The following is a 16,083-nucleotide window of genomic DNA, read 5'->3' on the forward strand; positions in this document are numbered from 1 at the left end:
AATCACAACGCCGTATTAGCCGGAGCATAGCGAAGGCACACCACCCCAAATCAAAAATAGATCTGTATGCTTCAAACGCAGCGCCAGCGAAGGGAGGGGAAATTGGCAGTGAATGAATGAGAGAATGAAAGAGCGGTTCAATCTGCCAGGCCGTCCCGAGTGCCAGGGGCTGGAGACTGGATGAACAGTCAACTTCCCTTTGAAAGCAGACAAGAGGAAACAAACGTGCGGAGACTGGAGTGTGACCCGAACATCAGAGGATAGACACGGAGAATTACAGAGAGAGAGGAATAAAGTCTTTGGGATGACGGGGCTGGATGACGGCACGTGGGAATTACGCAAAGACGACCGGGACGGGAACTGAGATCACGAACTTAAATCAGGAGATGAACCGCTCGGCTTTTTTTTTTTTGGGGGTGGGGGTGGGGATAGACAGCCCTCGCTTTTCAAGCGTCCTCGTTCTGAAGTTGTTTTACGAGTAGTAATAGTACCGTATTATGAGATACAGAAAAAAACAACTGCATCGTTCACATTATAAATCAGCATTTTATTTTATTAATTCTAGCTAAATCAAGAGCAACGGAAGTCATGATTAAAAGGAGTTTGAATCACCCAAATCAACCGTTTTCTCAAAAAAAAAAAAAAAACAATTTCTACCCAAATCTTTAAATCTTCCCAAGATGGAAAAGTTGGATAGTTTCAGATTCTGATAAGAACAGTTTTCATTAATTTAAAGTGTTAATTCACTTGATAAATATAATAAAGCATTAAAGTGCATGAGTTAAAAATAAGAGAATGTGTAAAAATGAACCAAGTCACACGCAATTATTTTGTGGTATTTACGTTTTTTTGAATAACCAAAAAGAATGGTTGTATAAAAAGGCAATTATACTATACCGAATACAGTTACCATGACATAAATTGCTCATACTGTGATATAATATTTTGGTCACGCCACCCACCCTTTCGTGTAACTTTGAAACTTGCTAAACTGTTTGAATACACCCACTTTACTCCTGCGTCCCCCGAGAGTCACAAACACAGGCGCTTTCCAACTCCTCAAAGATCGGTAGGACCGGTGAAGGCACAGAGGCACAGGCCAGGCCACCGAAACACACCCTGAGCCAGCGCTGCTCCTCCAGCAGCTGTAATAAGGCTCTCTTGACACCCGAGGTCTTCTGGACCCTCAGATGAACAAGAGTTGTGGGCTGCAACCAGTGCTTCTAGTGTGGACAACTCCGCTGAATAATGGAAGAAACGCAACGTTTTCTCTCTGCTGGGCTTGAGTTACAAAGCTAAGTTTTCACTTGATTTCTGCAAAACGTGGCGGGAAATCAGGGAATGAAGTTTACTGTAAAACGTGGAATGTGACAGAATGAGTACCGATATGTACTAGCGTCTGTAAATATTTGCCTAAACCGGAGTATTTAAAAGAAGAAAACGTAGAAAAAAAAAAAACATTCAGCATTCATTCTTTTCAAAAATAATATTTTTAATTTTCAAGAATTTATATTCCCAAGTGGAAGAAAGTTTGCTCACATGTATAAGACTGGTAGACGCTTTATCCGTGATGAAGCATGAGGCCATGGCTGAGATCAGTGAGGCCTTTGACCGAAAGGCCAGTAGAAGTGGATGATGAATGAATTATTCTCAAACAAAACTCTGAGCAAACCTCTGACCTCAAGTTGCCATCTCCATTTATAGTTTTGAGATTTTACATGGTTAGAATAAGAAGGATTTAACGCATTAAAGAACATGTCCAGCGAAAACTATTACTTCAACAAATTCATTTTTGTGCCTCGCTTCGAAGCAACGGACCACAAATCAAGACGGCAGGCCAACGGCCGTCTAATTCCTCTTTCTGCTGGAGACAGTGGTAAACATGCAGTTGTCGGCACGTTCCCGCATCCAGTCTGAAAAATGCTGAGGTTGCTTTCACGCAGTATTATGTGCATGAATTACCCTCGGGCTCCCTTAAGTGCGGGAATGAGGGTGGGACGTGACGGCGAGGGAGAGAGAGAGAGAGAGAGAGAGAATGACAGTTGTTCAGAAATGAAGTGCTTTTAATTCATCCTCGGGCAAGGTCAAAGATAAGCAGCATATCTCGCCGTCTCTCATTTTTAAATAGACAGACGCACTTTATTGATCCCTGAGGGGAATTCAAGGATTTCCCGCCACAGTCTTAGTCGCTGAGGGCCAGAGCTTCCCCTTTGACTTTAATGAATGATACTAGTTAATAGCAACAATAACAATGAGCCAGTCGTGGGATTTTCTCTTGAAACACTGCTGGGTTTTCTTGAAAACAAGACCTTGCAAAAACTGAAATCAATTTCAAACAGTGGCTATTTGAAATGGGATACTTGGGGAGAAATAAATGCAGAGTGGGATTACTTATTAGCAAATGACTGGATAGATTAAAAAAAAAAAAAAATATATATATATATATATATATATATATATATATATATATACATATACATATATATATATATATATATATATATATATATATATATATATATATATATATATATATATATATATATATGGGAGTTTTTTTATTATTTATTTACTTTTTGTAAGGAACAGAAAACACATGGGTTTGTTTATTTTTTGTTAATGTTTTATTGAAAAACCCATGAAGTTAAAACGGTGATAAATGTAGAATTGCAATTTTTACAAATTGTAATATATTAGAAAGTTTATTTTGTGATCAAAGCTGAATTTTCAGCATCATTAGTCTTCAGTGTCACATGGTTCTTCAGAGATCAGTCTAATGAGTTACTGGGAAAAAAATCTATTATCATTAATGCAAAACAAACTGCGTGCTTTATGATTTTGAACCTATAAAAACGCGCTAATTCCAAGAATAATAATAATAATAATAATAAGCACTAGCGTCTGTGAATGACTGGAGCAGCAGCTCTTCTCTGCTGAAGTTATGTGAAGGCTCAGAGAAACTCATGCTATTTGGCTCCGCTCTCTCAACCCCTCCTCTCCTCCTCCTCATCCACCAATCAATCGCTCGTCCATGGCTGATTTCCTTCCTCTCTCACTCCCTCTCCAAAAAGCGAGGGAAAAAAATAAATAAATAACTGCAATTAGCACATGGCTAATCTGCATAGAGGAAAGCCAAGCGCTCTTGGCAGAGGAGGTTACACCGGGTGGAATGTCTCACTGTCTGCTGGGGAAGCGGGAAGGGTGTGTGTGTGTGTGTGTGTGCGAGAGAAAGAGAGAGAGGTCGGCCCGTTGGAGTGAAGTATGATAGCACAGATAGCGCCGGCTCTACTGAGCCAGACAGATGGATTGGGTACGGACGATAAACAACTGCTGCTAATTTAATCCTCCACACGGACAAACGCTCCAGGCCTACAGAACAGGACTATTGTTGAGCCAAAACACCAACACACACCAATATCCAAGAGCAGTTAGCGCTGATCATGTACAGGAACGAGGACCGGCTACAACCGTAACAAGCGGAAAGATGTCAGCTCCTCCAGAACGAGCTGAAGCTCAAAGCGTTCACAGATACACTTCAATCAAGTATTTTGTCCATCAATAGCATTTTTGGCACTGAAATTATAAATCGAGGTTTGCATGATGCTGCCTTTTAAAAGAAATGAGAAAAATCAGCGAAAAAGACTACAATGTGATTCGTCTGACTTTTGTTTTGCTTTTCCGTACCGTTCGATATTGATATTCATCAACTTTCAGAAATAATAACCCGTTTGGTCAAAAACTCTGACTTTAGGGTGCCATTCATACACTCTTCATACATGACGGATCTGTTCTTGTTTATTAACGGTGCCGTACGATCACATTATTTTACTGAAATGTGTCAAATCAAGTTTGCTAGTTTGTGTGTTTTGCAGGGATCTTGTGTTTGATGATTTAATACAAATTTTTCACAAAATTGTGTCAAATGAATAAAATATATTTAACAAAACAAAATTGATTCCTACAATATTCTGAAAAACTATAAAAACTAAGATGCTGCACAACAGAACTGCATAAAATTAAAGCATGAATGAAAATATCTTGGTTCTACGATGTTGCTTAAATCGTATTAAAAGGTATTTAATATTTTAATATTTCGACTTATTACTACCACTACTACTATTATTAATTTTGAAAAGCACATTTTATATTAAACGTATATACATAAAGTAAATTTTTTTATATTTGATGGTTTGTGACGATCTCAAGTATCTGATCCATTTAGACTGAAAACGCCACGCATGACATTTACTGTTTGATGTCAAGCGTCTCAAAAACACGAGTCCGAGGCGATGCTTTCCGAATGAGATTCGCTCCTCGCTTGGACAAGTCTCATCTCCTCAACAGCAAATTCTCTTCATTTGTTGAGTAAAGGACTTACTCCCTCAATTCTCAATTACACCTCACCAGATTGAGGAATATCAAAGCTATAAATTGAGAAAACGGCCACCAGTGGCGACGCGGCAAAGAGGAATTATTAGTGACTTTTACGGTCAACAAGCTTTTCCATGCGCTCGACTCGCATAACGGCACTGCACCAGACAAACTCTAGCCCTGACGCTTCTCCAACTGTCCTGGGGAGCTACAAAGAACCGGAGCAAAAGGAGAAAGGCACATTGCACACCTTCGCCACAAAAACACACACACACACACACACACACTGTTGCTGATTGGCCAGCTATTCAGTGCATTGTGATTGGCTGAACGCCTCAAGTGTCTGATGAAGTGTTACGCCCCTTACCATATTTGGAAACACAGCATCTCCGGAACATGGCAGCGGCAGCAACAACACGGCGAGACGTAAGCATGTGGGCGGTGTTATGCAAGCCTTCCCACACAGTGACAGAGATCAACTTTAGTCTTTGCAATTTTGATCTCATCTATGCACAAACATCTTGCAACGCCCCAAAATTGGAACACTGCACTAAAAATAACATCATATGACCCCTTTAAACAATACCTATAACAATGTTAGTGTCCGCACCAACAGACAGTAACAATTAGCAGCACAAGATATTAAAAACAAACAAGCAAGTCCAGGCCAGATGAGAAAGTGTAACCTAAAAGTAAATGTTATGCGTTAACTGCAAAATTCAATTAAACACTTTAAAATTTAAAGCTCCATTTAACTAATTCTGGTCGTTTTCACACCAATTAAAAATTTGCTCAAACTCGTATAACTTAAAAAAAGTGCAGTAAACTTGTTTATGCAACAAACCAGCATGTTTGCGATTACGATAAACCAAATTTGATAAATACCATTTTTCAATATAAACTGAATACAACGTGTAATTGAATTACGCCAGAAGACCCGTACATTTGAGTTACATCAAAAAATAAGGCTGATACACACCTGTGGCTGCATATGAGCCTGTTATTTTATGTAACAAGTCTGTAGGCAGCTGTAAACAAACTAACTTTGCTTCACGTTGTACTCTCCCCATGACCAACCTCATTTGTTTGAGACGCATCCCGCTCTCACAACAGCCCATGTTTCTTATCTCACTCGTGTAAATAAAGTAGAGTAAAAGCAGTCCTGCGCTCTGCGCAAAAAAACCCCCATCTAGCACGCTACAGCAAACCCTCTACCAGCTGACAGGCTTCTAGCATACCACAGGGCCAATGTGGGAGAATATGGAGTCACCGTGTGATAAAGTGGCGTGTATTTCCAGCTGCACTCAGTCCACGTCAATCACAAGCTGTCCGAATAAGCATTCCTTTAGGAAAGGCAGCCGTGACCGACTACACTGACAGCAGAGATGGCATATTTCTAGTTAGAGCGTTGATTTGGACCCGTCAGCCAGGCCGCCGTTCAGCCAGTGCTTCTGAAACATCAGGAGGTGGTGGTTAGCTTCGGTGCTTTGTGGTGACAGCTGAGAGTTAGCGATGCCCTCAGCAAACTCTAACATCTCTTCCTGCAATAAAGACAGTCTTGAGGACAAAGCCATGCTTTTTACAGGTAACGGCTGACTGATATATTGCCAATGCTGATATACTAGCTGAAATTTGAGATGGTTTTTTTTGGCCAGTAGCGTTTTTTGTTGTCGTTTTCCCAAACAACTAATGTCAGGCAAAGATACGAAGTTGAAAATGTTATTTTGACGGTCCGTGGGACTTAAACCGGATAGCAATGAGCAGCCAGATATAGGCATTAGATAAAATAAAAAAACAAAACACTAAATCGCTCAACCATTAGTTAAAAGGACTTCCATACCGACTACTGTCATACAGGTTCTTCATAAAATAAAACAAGGCAGCATTCACAAATAACTGTGACCTGTAAAGCAAATACGGAAGTGAAATAAAGCACATCAAAAAACGACAGACCGTCCGCGTTACGCTAACGAAACCTATGGCGACTTTAACAATAGGTTTGTTTAGCGGCTCCGGTCCTTTGCATACTTCTCAGATACCGTTGTATTGCGGGCATGCAAATCCTCAGGCCAGTGTTTATATGAGCCTCCAACTCCACAAAACAACAGAAGAGCGCTGAACGCCTCAAGATTACCGTGGAAATTATCCCAAGAAGCCAAAAACTAGTGTTCTCCAAAAGCAAGACAGCTAATAAAGACAAAAGCAACTTGAGTGACAACACGAGTACAGTTAGACATTATAGTGGTAAGTACACTATATGCGTTTTGATACAGCCCAGGCAAACGAGGGTCCGAATCCACCGTTTCTACCAATTCTTACTTTGTGGTTTCACGTCACTCGGGTTTAGCGCCATTTCTGATTTGTGTGTCAGACTCTAGCAGGCAGTAAAAGGTTAATGGCGTTCTCCGCACAACACACACATATATGTGTCATGTAAATGAAGCCAGCAGGCTCCGGGACCATAAGTTTGAAGAAGGAAATTACTATGCTAATCTGCTACATTTTAAAAGTAAATGTCAAAAGAAAATACATTACCCTCACATTTCCAAACAGCCCTGCGGAATTGCTTAAATGTGACATTTCCCCAATCACAGAGGAGAAGGGGAACACATCATCAACCGTACGCTACGGCACATGATTAGCACCGAATTTCTAACAATCGATTGCGCCAAGGTGGTCCTTAGATGGGCGTCTGAGACTATTCCTCATTGAAGGAGCGAGCAGAACTTCCAAGCCAGAAGAAGAGAAGGAGAAAAGAACACTGCAAAGAAGAACTAATCAGTGAAGTCAAACAAGACGCATGCGAATTTGCATCCACTCAGTCCTAGACGGTTCAAAATATTGGACTTGCGACAAACCAAATCATAAAACATGGAATTTTTAAAATATGCATCAATGCTGGGCTTTTTCTGCTTTTTTTAGCTGGCGCTGCTCTTAAATTTGTTTTGGTTGTGAACAGGGCACACTTTGATACCTTAAGTCATCAACTTATTACAATAATATGAAACTTTATTAGTCAAGAACTTCTATTAGAACAAGTAGTCTATTTTCTGATGTACATCAAAAGACACGGTTTCGTGATTTAGTCTCTGCAGCTGTAAACTAACTAAAAGATGGGGGAAAACACAAATGCATTGGACAATGTTTCTGAAGTTATTTAATATACATTACCCACTGGTACATTTGAAACACACAGTCACTTAATTTATATTTAGATATAAATAAGGCAATGTGTCAGCAGAATATTGATGCAAAACGCACCGCAACTTCCCACCAGCAAGCGTTTTATCTGGATTCTTCTTTGAGTGTAATATTTTCACTGGCAGAGCTGTAATTAGCATGCTAACAGTGTGCTGCGCTTTAGCTGAAATACCAGCTCTTTTCAGTCCTGCCACTGAAGTACCGCGAAAAGGCACATTTTGGATGCCTCCTTTATTTAGCAGTGAATATTTAGATAATCTGGAGTCGGACGCTCACAAAGCAAATGGGCGTTAGTTTTTGATTTGCATAGTGGCCTACTGAATATTAAAGATTAGTTGCAACCATGCACAAACTAAATAATTATGGAGTATAAAATAGAAGTGAAACAGAAGTTTGATTGAATTATCCAGCTTTATCTGACAGACTTCAGTCCCCAAGACATGCATTTACATTAAAAGAGAACATTGTGCGAATGAATTACATGAAGCTGATCTAAACAGTGCAAAAGTTGATATTAGTGTGCAGCCTCCTTTAAGACACATTACTGAATGCCCAACCGGTCAATGCCAAACTCTGGGTCAGAAAGACCAGTTTAAAGGGCATACAACCAATTTATTTCCATATACTCCATAACTTCCACTTATTCTCATTTCGATTCATTCAAAACTCCAATACAATCTACAATAATTGCTCAAAAAGATCACAGATCTCACTATAAAAATATATAATAAATGTGTAATACTGGTGTACACAACTTAAAATGTAAGACACTGAAATATCATTGCAATATTCCATTTAACACAGCATTTTTCATATTAAAGTATCTACTTTTAACAATGGTCTTTGGGTTAAAATCATGTTTTCTGGAAATAACTGATTTTGCATGACGTTAACAGAAAACAGTGTGTGTTTTTACAGTGTGGCACGTTACGACCAGATGTACGTGCAACGTACGTGTAAGATTTATTCACCATACAATGACTGTACTTCAGTCTAGGGCGAGTTTATTCTCTTTAAAAAACACTTCTCTTATAATCTGAAGTCGGTGATGTTCTTTTATAAAATGTAAATGTTCTTCTGTTGCTGCCGTTGTTTGAATAACTGAGGAAATACAAGCATCATAATTAGTAACTGGCAACGAAACTAAGTAAATAATTAAATTAGCAAGATAATAGCGTGTATCAGCAATCTCACAGGCTACAGAATAGGACAATGACAATTGAGCAGAACGCCCAACACCTCATCTAATTGGAAATGCAATTTCACTATGAATTAACATTGAGAGGATAAACCGAGATTTGCTGAATTTCAACGACTTTAAAGGCTTCAACTGGATCATCGAAGGTACGCCTCAAATCTTTAGACTGATACATTATTTCAACAAGATTTAATGACCTATTAGGTACGTTCTGCCTAAGGAACCAATGGAGCAAACAAAACTAAGCTGCAAACTAAAGTTACCAAGAATTTTACTTCCCAATTTAGGAAAGAAAAAACAAATGATCCGAGCAACTCCGATCGTTAGTAGAGCTACCAGACAGGAGAAGGAGGTTCCTCCAGGACCGTGACTGAGAACCAGCTTTAATGCAATCAGCGCAATAAAAACTCAAATGTTTCCGATCAGGGTCAGGGGAACTCAAAACCAGAACGCCATCTAAATCAACTAATCGTTCAGGCAATACACGGACTACACCATTTTGAAAACCGCATACTGCTGCTTTATTTATCTCAGAAGCACGCTCTTTGCGATCACCAGATCTATCCAAGCGGTGCACAGCTCGAGCAAACGGAAAGCCAAGAAAGAGTCATGACAAGACCGAAGCCGGAGAAACGCGAGGAGTGGATGCTGCGCGTAGAAGAGCTCGAGGGCTGCACGAGTGCGTTTGCGTGGGTACAGCGAATGTACGAGAGGCCAATTTGTGCAGGGTTTGCGTGACCTAAACGCTCCTGAAGAGACGGATGGACGGACGGACGCTGGAGCATGCAGCCCGAGCGCTTCTCCCGGAGTCCGCTAACATGTGCGCGCTCACACACCCACCCACATTCACAAGAGCACAGCTGTCACCGGCAGGCAGCAAAGGATCATTCACAAAAACACCCCCCTCCCGGCTCTGTTTCCCTAAGTATCTGTGACACACACACACACACACACACACACACACAGAGAGAGAGTGAGGCAGCATGTGGAGATTCATTACTCAGCAGTGCAGACAGTGTGCTGTGGCAGCAACAGTTCACTCATTACCCCGCAGGCTAGCGAGACCGTGCCCTTCACTCGAGGATGCTGGGATAGGATTCTCCCTCTCGAACAGAAACACGCTGCTCTCGGGGCAACCGGACGGGTCAATGCCAAAGTCTGGGTCAGAAGGACCAGTTTAAAGGGCAACCCGGTAACATTCAAACAGACCTGTAAAACAACAGTACCCTCTGGAGAATCTCGGAGTTACGTGTAAATATTACTCATTAAGTGCCATGTTAATAGCACCGACTTGTTTCCATCTACATTTCATAACTTCCACTTCTCATTTCAATGAACTCAAAACTCTTGTTCAGCAATCTACAATTGCTCCAAAAGATCACACAAATAATAAATAAATAAATAAATATATATATAAAAGATGTGTAATAGTGGAGTGCATATTTTAAATGAGTATTACGTTTACAAAACATAAATATAAAAAAATCTTCATTCCACGATTACATTTAACACACATATTTTTCATACAAACTAACTTTTTAACAATGACCGTCAAGTTAAAAATAATGCTTTCTGGAAATCACTTACCGCCGTTAAGTGATTAATTGTATTTTGTTTACATAATATTATGCACACACAAGACCACACGCATTTGGAAAATTTACATTTTAATTTACATATATTTATATAAAAAATATATAAGGTTTATTTTTTCTTAAAAATATACGCATGCATGTGTGTGTGTGTTTTTATATATATATATATATATATATATATATATATATATATATATATATATATATATATATATATATATATATATATATATATATATATATATATAAAATATATATAAAATATATATATATAAAATATATATAAAAATACACAAACAAAGCAGCACACATATTATATAAACAAACTTATTTTGGATGCTAATAATCTTTTTTGACAACACTATCAAATAATCAACACATAAAAAAAATAAAACATTCAGAGCATTTTACCATAGTTCATAAAAAATATCCGCGTGGCTATCCTTATTCTCATGACAGTTATATTTTCCAAACACAGACATTTATAAATAATCTGCTCAAAGAAAACGGTTCAATGCTTCTTCAAGGTTTTACTCATTTTATCTACAGGACATATTTATCTCTGGACCAATTAATCTGACGTGACAAGCTCACATGCAGAAAAAAAGAAAAGATAAAGATTATCATTAAAAAAAAATAAGCGCTGGTTTATTTTGCCACTCAAAACATAGGGTCCTGGTATTTGTACACAAAACAAGCCCGCTTTAATATCAGCAAAGATATGGACAAGGCTGGTTGCTTTTGAGAATTACACACCATCGAGTTCAAGCCATCCACTGCATCATTCATGCTAACCCGTGCTCCCAAAACTCCCAACAAGCAGACCTTCAAAAACACAAACACTTAGCACTTTACAGCATTTCTGTGCATCGACATCCCAGGGATCGCCTGCAAAGTTGATCAAAACAAGGCAGTCACTTTAAACCGAGCCGTGCGAGCGCCGCAACCAACACAGACGCTCCGTTTTAAAACCATTACCTAAAAATTAAATCGCTCGAGACGAAAACGGATCAAATGTTTTAAGAGAAATATCTTCGTGTTTTCCCGTCGAGGTTATGGGATGGTAAACACTCAGAATCTCTCTGCCACCGAGGGTCATCTCCGCGAGGAGAGCGCAGCAATCACGTCTTCAAGCGCTATTCTCTCGTTCAGAAACACGAGGGAGCATTCAGGGAAGGTGTGATCCTGAGAAAGACAGAATAACACCGCTGATGATCACGGGACGGTGCTGACTCTTGGCTAGCTCACACACTGCTGGTAAACACACACACACACACAGTGTCTGAATGAGCGTCCCCATCACCTGTACTGATTACACGATCTAACCGCTCGTTTGTTTTCTAATACTAATCTGTGATATTAATGCACTGCTATCGTTGGTCATTTCAGGCAACGCAAGAAAAAGTCTTGTAAACGAGATTCGTTTTGATGCGACACACCCCCAGACCTCCTAAGACCCCGAGTAGAAACTAAGGTCTTGTAGAAATATTTTCTTTCTCTCCGAATTAACACGGCCATTTTCAGCGGAACAGAATCTGGAGTTTAAAGGGCTTTTAAGTAACCCACATGAGCCCAGCAAACGAATAACGGTCTTCAAGAGAATCAATCGGTCACTTTCAGAAAAAGAAAGTCAAAAACTATACATGCTAATTATGCTCATCTCGGTCCAGGCTGGTTTAATTCACAACAGCGCTGGAGAGATCACGCGTGACGTTGTCAGGACGAACGTGTTTGAATCAAAGTTATCGTTTGTTCGTTTTCTCTTTTCCTAGTTTTATTTTTTTAAATCATCGAAAATGACCCTGTATTAGATCAATAAAATCCCCCCAAACCTCAAGTTCTCTTCAGCTGAATGAAGACGGCCCCATTCACGTAGAACAGAATGTCACAAATAGAAATATGCCTTTAGTACAGCAGTTCTACACATTCTGCATTGCTATAGCATTTCACACATCAGGAAACCTGGACGCCAACAACTTGCATTTACACAGGAAAAGAGCAATAAACAGCACATCATGTAACCCATTATTCATTAATATAACTCCTTTTCAGCCAATAATTCTTCCCACTGGACATTTCAGAGCATCCTCACTAACACGCCAGCGCTTTTTAACTAAGACTCGGGTGCGAATAAACTTACTGAAATTAAAATATGCATGTGCTGCCTTTATTGCACGCGCTTTAACTACCATCGCGTGCGTTTAAATGAGACCTAACAGTCAAAAACAAACGAGGCGCATGCACGGATGCCCTTTGTTTACGAAACGACACACACAAAAAAGCATGGGTTGCGAAAAAGAGCGTTTCGTTTTCGCAGCGAACTCAAAAACGTCTTGATTATCGCGTTAACGACCGAAAAGCACGCGTTGAAAGCCTTAAAAGAGCGTGCACGCACACAGCGAGTGTAAGTGGAGCAGCTCGTCGGCGGGGCTCTTTGCTGCATTAGATGCAATTATAAATGGCCAGGCGCAGGAGATGAGGCAGCCAATCAGATTTGAGCTCGCGTGTCAACCTAAGACCAACTGTCTCCTGCCTTTGACAGAAGGATTTTACCTCCATAATTCAAATCCCAAAGCAAAGCAGCCCGCTGCACTCGCTCGCAGCTCCCGGCCTGTTTACACACACGCTCGCGGCCGAAAGACGCCTCGAAACACACCCAAACGAGCCGCGTTTCCGAGCAGACCGGGCTGAACGGTTCACGAGGCGACAGTGCTCGCGTTTAGCCCGCGGACGCTAACACGTCCGGCGTTTTGAGCGCCGGAGAAGAGGGCAGGAGTTAAACCGGCAGCGATCGGACAGCTAGCGATAGCATTTCGCACCGGAGCGGAGCCCGAACGCGTCCCTAAACTTTCTAACGGAGCCGGGCTTCCCGCGAACGGCATCCGCGCCGGAGCCAGTTGCATAAACACAAGCCACCATGTTGAGAGCGTGTCTCGAGAACTAGTTTGACCAACTAACCGAGAAATAGCCAGCGTCGCTTTTCCGGGCCACTCTGCGTTTTCGCAACCGAGCACATTAGACGGCTAACCCTTTAAGACCAGGCTAAGCAGTTTACGCGCTGCTCTTTGCACGCAGCCTCGAAAATTAGCATTACTTCCCAATTCCTCTCGGCCCCGGACACAGCCGAGCCGAAGTGAGACGGCGAAACACAGAAAGTCAGCTCGGAAACAGTTGCTTATATGGACCGTGTTCTCTGGAAAAACACAGGCAGCCATTTTAGAGCAGACTGAGAAACAATGGCAGACTCTCTCTCGCGCAGCCGAGCGCCGAGTTAAGCAAAGTTTACCTGGCTCCGGTTGAGGGTCTGTCCGGTGTTTCCGGGGCTCATGGGAGGGGGGTGATGGCTTCTTTGTTGCCAGGTCGGGTGACCCCCGCCGTACTGAGCTATGTCCCCCGCTCCTTTGGCAGCCGCGTCCTGGCCCGCGAACTCCGCGGCGGGGAAGCTCTGGTAGCTCCGGGCCGAGCTCGGGGAGGTCAGGAGCTGGTTCAGGGTCGGGGTGGACGTGGGCTGAGGGGTCCCCATGTTGTACCTTTGGCTGTTGTAGGAAGCGGCGGTCACGTTGACGTTAACGTTAGTTCCTCCCGGCGGCGGTTGCTTGCCCGGCTGCCCCCCGGCTGAAGGCGGCTGGCTGTTTCGCGGGGAATTCACGCCGTAGCCCTGTCCCTGCTGGTACGGAGTCCGGTTAGGGAAGGGGCTGTAGTTGTTAAAGTGGTTCTGGTAGCCGTGCTCGTGTGAATTGGGCGGGTATGGGTCCATCCCCGCCGGCCCTGCCATGCCAGGGCTTTGTTGTCCGCCATGTTGATGAAAAGCGGGCCGGTTGTAGTGCTGGTTGTAGCCGTACGGAGGCGGAGGGAAGGCGGCCGGGTGTTGCGGAGCCATACCGGGGTGGTTATTCCCGTCGGGATCATTCTGGCTATTGTTATTGTTCACCCTGGACGGATTCCCGTTACCGTTCTTCATGTCAGGGTCGCCTGTTCCTCCTCCTCCCCCGGCAGCAGCAGCGTTTCCCACATCGGCCCCGTCGCGCAGCTCCTTCTGTCCCGGGGATCCGGCGTCGGCGCTCTCCTGCGGCTTCTCTCCGAGCACCGGCTCGTCCTGCGGCTCCCGCTCCGGTTTCTTGAGTTCGGCGGGCGGGCTAGCGTTGAGAGTGGCGACCTGAGCGGCCATGATCTCTCTCTCTCCCTCTCCCTCTCGTTCACCGCGAGTCACTTTGAATATAAACACAACGCTCTTACGAAGACGTTATAAAGCCCGCGTCCCGTAGCATTCCTTCCACTTTGAGACCGGAGTCGGTCTTCTCTCCCGAACGCGGCTCGTGTGGAAAAAGTTTCCTGGAGAATATAAATAAAGGTCCCGGGAATGGATTTAACCGACACCAGTGTGTGTGTGTGTGTGTATATGTGTGTGTATGTGTGTGTGTGTGTGTGTGGAGGGGGGGCCTCTTACAGAGCGAGAGCGCCAGAGAGAAACCGATCAAACCAGCACGAGGCTCCGCGAGACACAGCCATTTTACCGAAGCGAGCGGTCACGTGCAAAACGCGCGCTGGAGCGCGGAAACGGAGCGGAGCGCGAGAGAGGGAGAAGTGTGTCATCTCGAGGTGCTTTGACATAGTTTGGCTTCCAGCACCAAACGCGCCCGGGAGCCTCGGCTTTTATTGTGAAATAATGCACGAACTGTGTGTTATTGGATTATATTTGGTGACTGAATCTTTTAGATTATTTTATATACGCGGCCCTCTAACACTAGAACTCTCTGTTCTATTTCTTTAATATCTACTTATTTTCTATTTATTTATTTATTAAAAAACTACAAACACTTGACCTTTAACATTTGCACTCTTCCACGTACGATGCTTGTTTTATTTTTTTATTTAATTTTTTTATTCTGTATATTTTTTTTTTATTTATTCTTAAAAATTATCCTCTAAAACTAGCTTCTCTGTTCTTTTTTTTTCTCTAACACTAACATCTATTCTTTTTCTAATCTCTCTAATTGTTTTCGTTTTATTATTCAAAAAGAACTGCACTGAAAATAAAATGTACTACATGTTTCCATAAGACAATGTCTATATAACCTCACTGTTACAGTAGGGTGCCGTTTCCAGGACATTATGCAGTTGCCAGTGTGGTTGCTATGGTGTTGCCAGGGTCTTTTGGATGGTTGCCAGGTGGTTGGGTGTCACCCATCTCAATGTACTCATAATACTTTTGTATCAATGTACCAGGTCCCTCTAGTTTGAGCTGGCGTTTATTATATTTATCACCTGCCGAGTAAAAAGATGTCTTCAGGCCGAGCGGACCTCAAGCCTGGAGATCTCATCCATGTCTAAAGCACAAAACTGTGGGGCATCAAACATAATTAATATACAGACTATCAGACTTTTTTTCACATTTGCAGCATTAACTCTTTTTTTTTTCATCTTTTTTTTTGTAAATTAAAAAAAGCATCATGACAGTGTTGTGAAAGGAGCCCATGAATGCTTTCAAACAGGTTTCATGAACACTTCTCCCATCTACCCTTGGTCAGGCAAAAAAAAAAACGATAAGCCCCTCCCAAACTCATGCTATTGGTTGAAGCCATGATGCTGTGATGGGCTGCCATGGAGCTCAACCAATTATTTAATTTTTTAATTAAAAATAATATTTTTAAACTAATTACCGTAATAGTGTTTTATTTCTTTATTTTTTAACTATTCTAAAGCAATTATTTAAATGTA

The 16,083-nt window shown here is 41.9% G+C and overlaps 1 protein-coding gene across 2 annotated transcripts in view; it reads right to left on the reverse strand.

Annotated features, from left to right (window-relative positions):
• The window catches only part of arid1ab (AT rich interactive domain 1Ab (SWI-like)), a 54,261-nt gene extending 39,381 nt beyond the window's left edge, over positions 1–14,880 (reverse strand). The window contains exons 1-2 of one of the 2 annotated variants that reach the window (XM_043218436.1): positions 14,813–14,880; positions 13,652–14,697 (exon numbers count right to left, since the gene is read on the reverse strand). In XM_043218436.1, the coding sequence (XP_043074371.1) occupies positions 13,652–14,533 (882 nt within the window). In that variant the 5' untranslated portion in view covers positions 14,534–14,697; positions 14,813–14,880. The other variant, XM_043218435.1, reaches the window with a different exon arrangement.
• Between the last annotated feature and the right edge of the window lie 1,203 nt (positions 14,881–16,083).

This window comes from Puntigrus tetrazona, chromosome 19, assembly GCF_018831695.1.
Source record: "Puntigrus tetrazona isolate hp1 chromosome 19, ASM1883169v1, whole genome shotgun sequence".
Classification (NCBI taxonomy): Eukaryota; Metazoa; Chordata; class Actinopteri; order Cypriniformes; family Cyprinidae; genus Puntigrus; species Puntigrus tetrazona.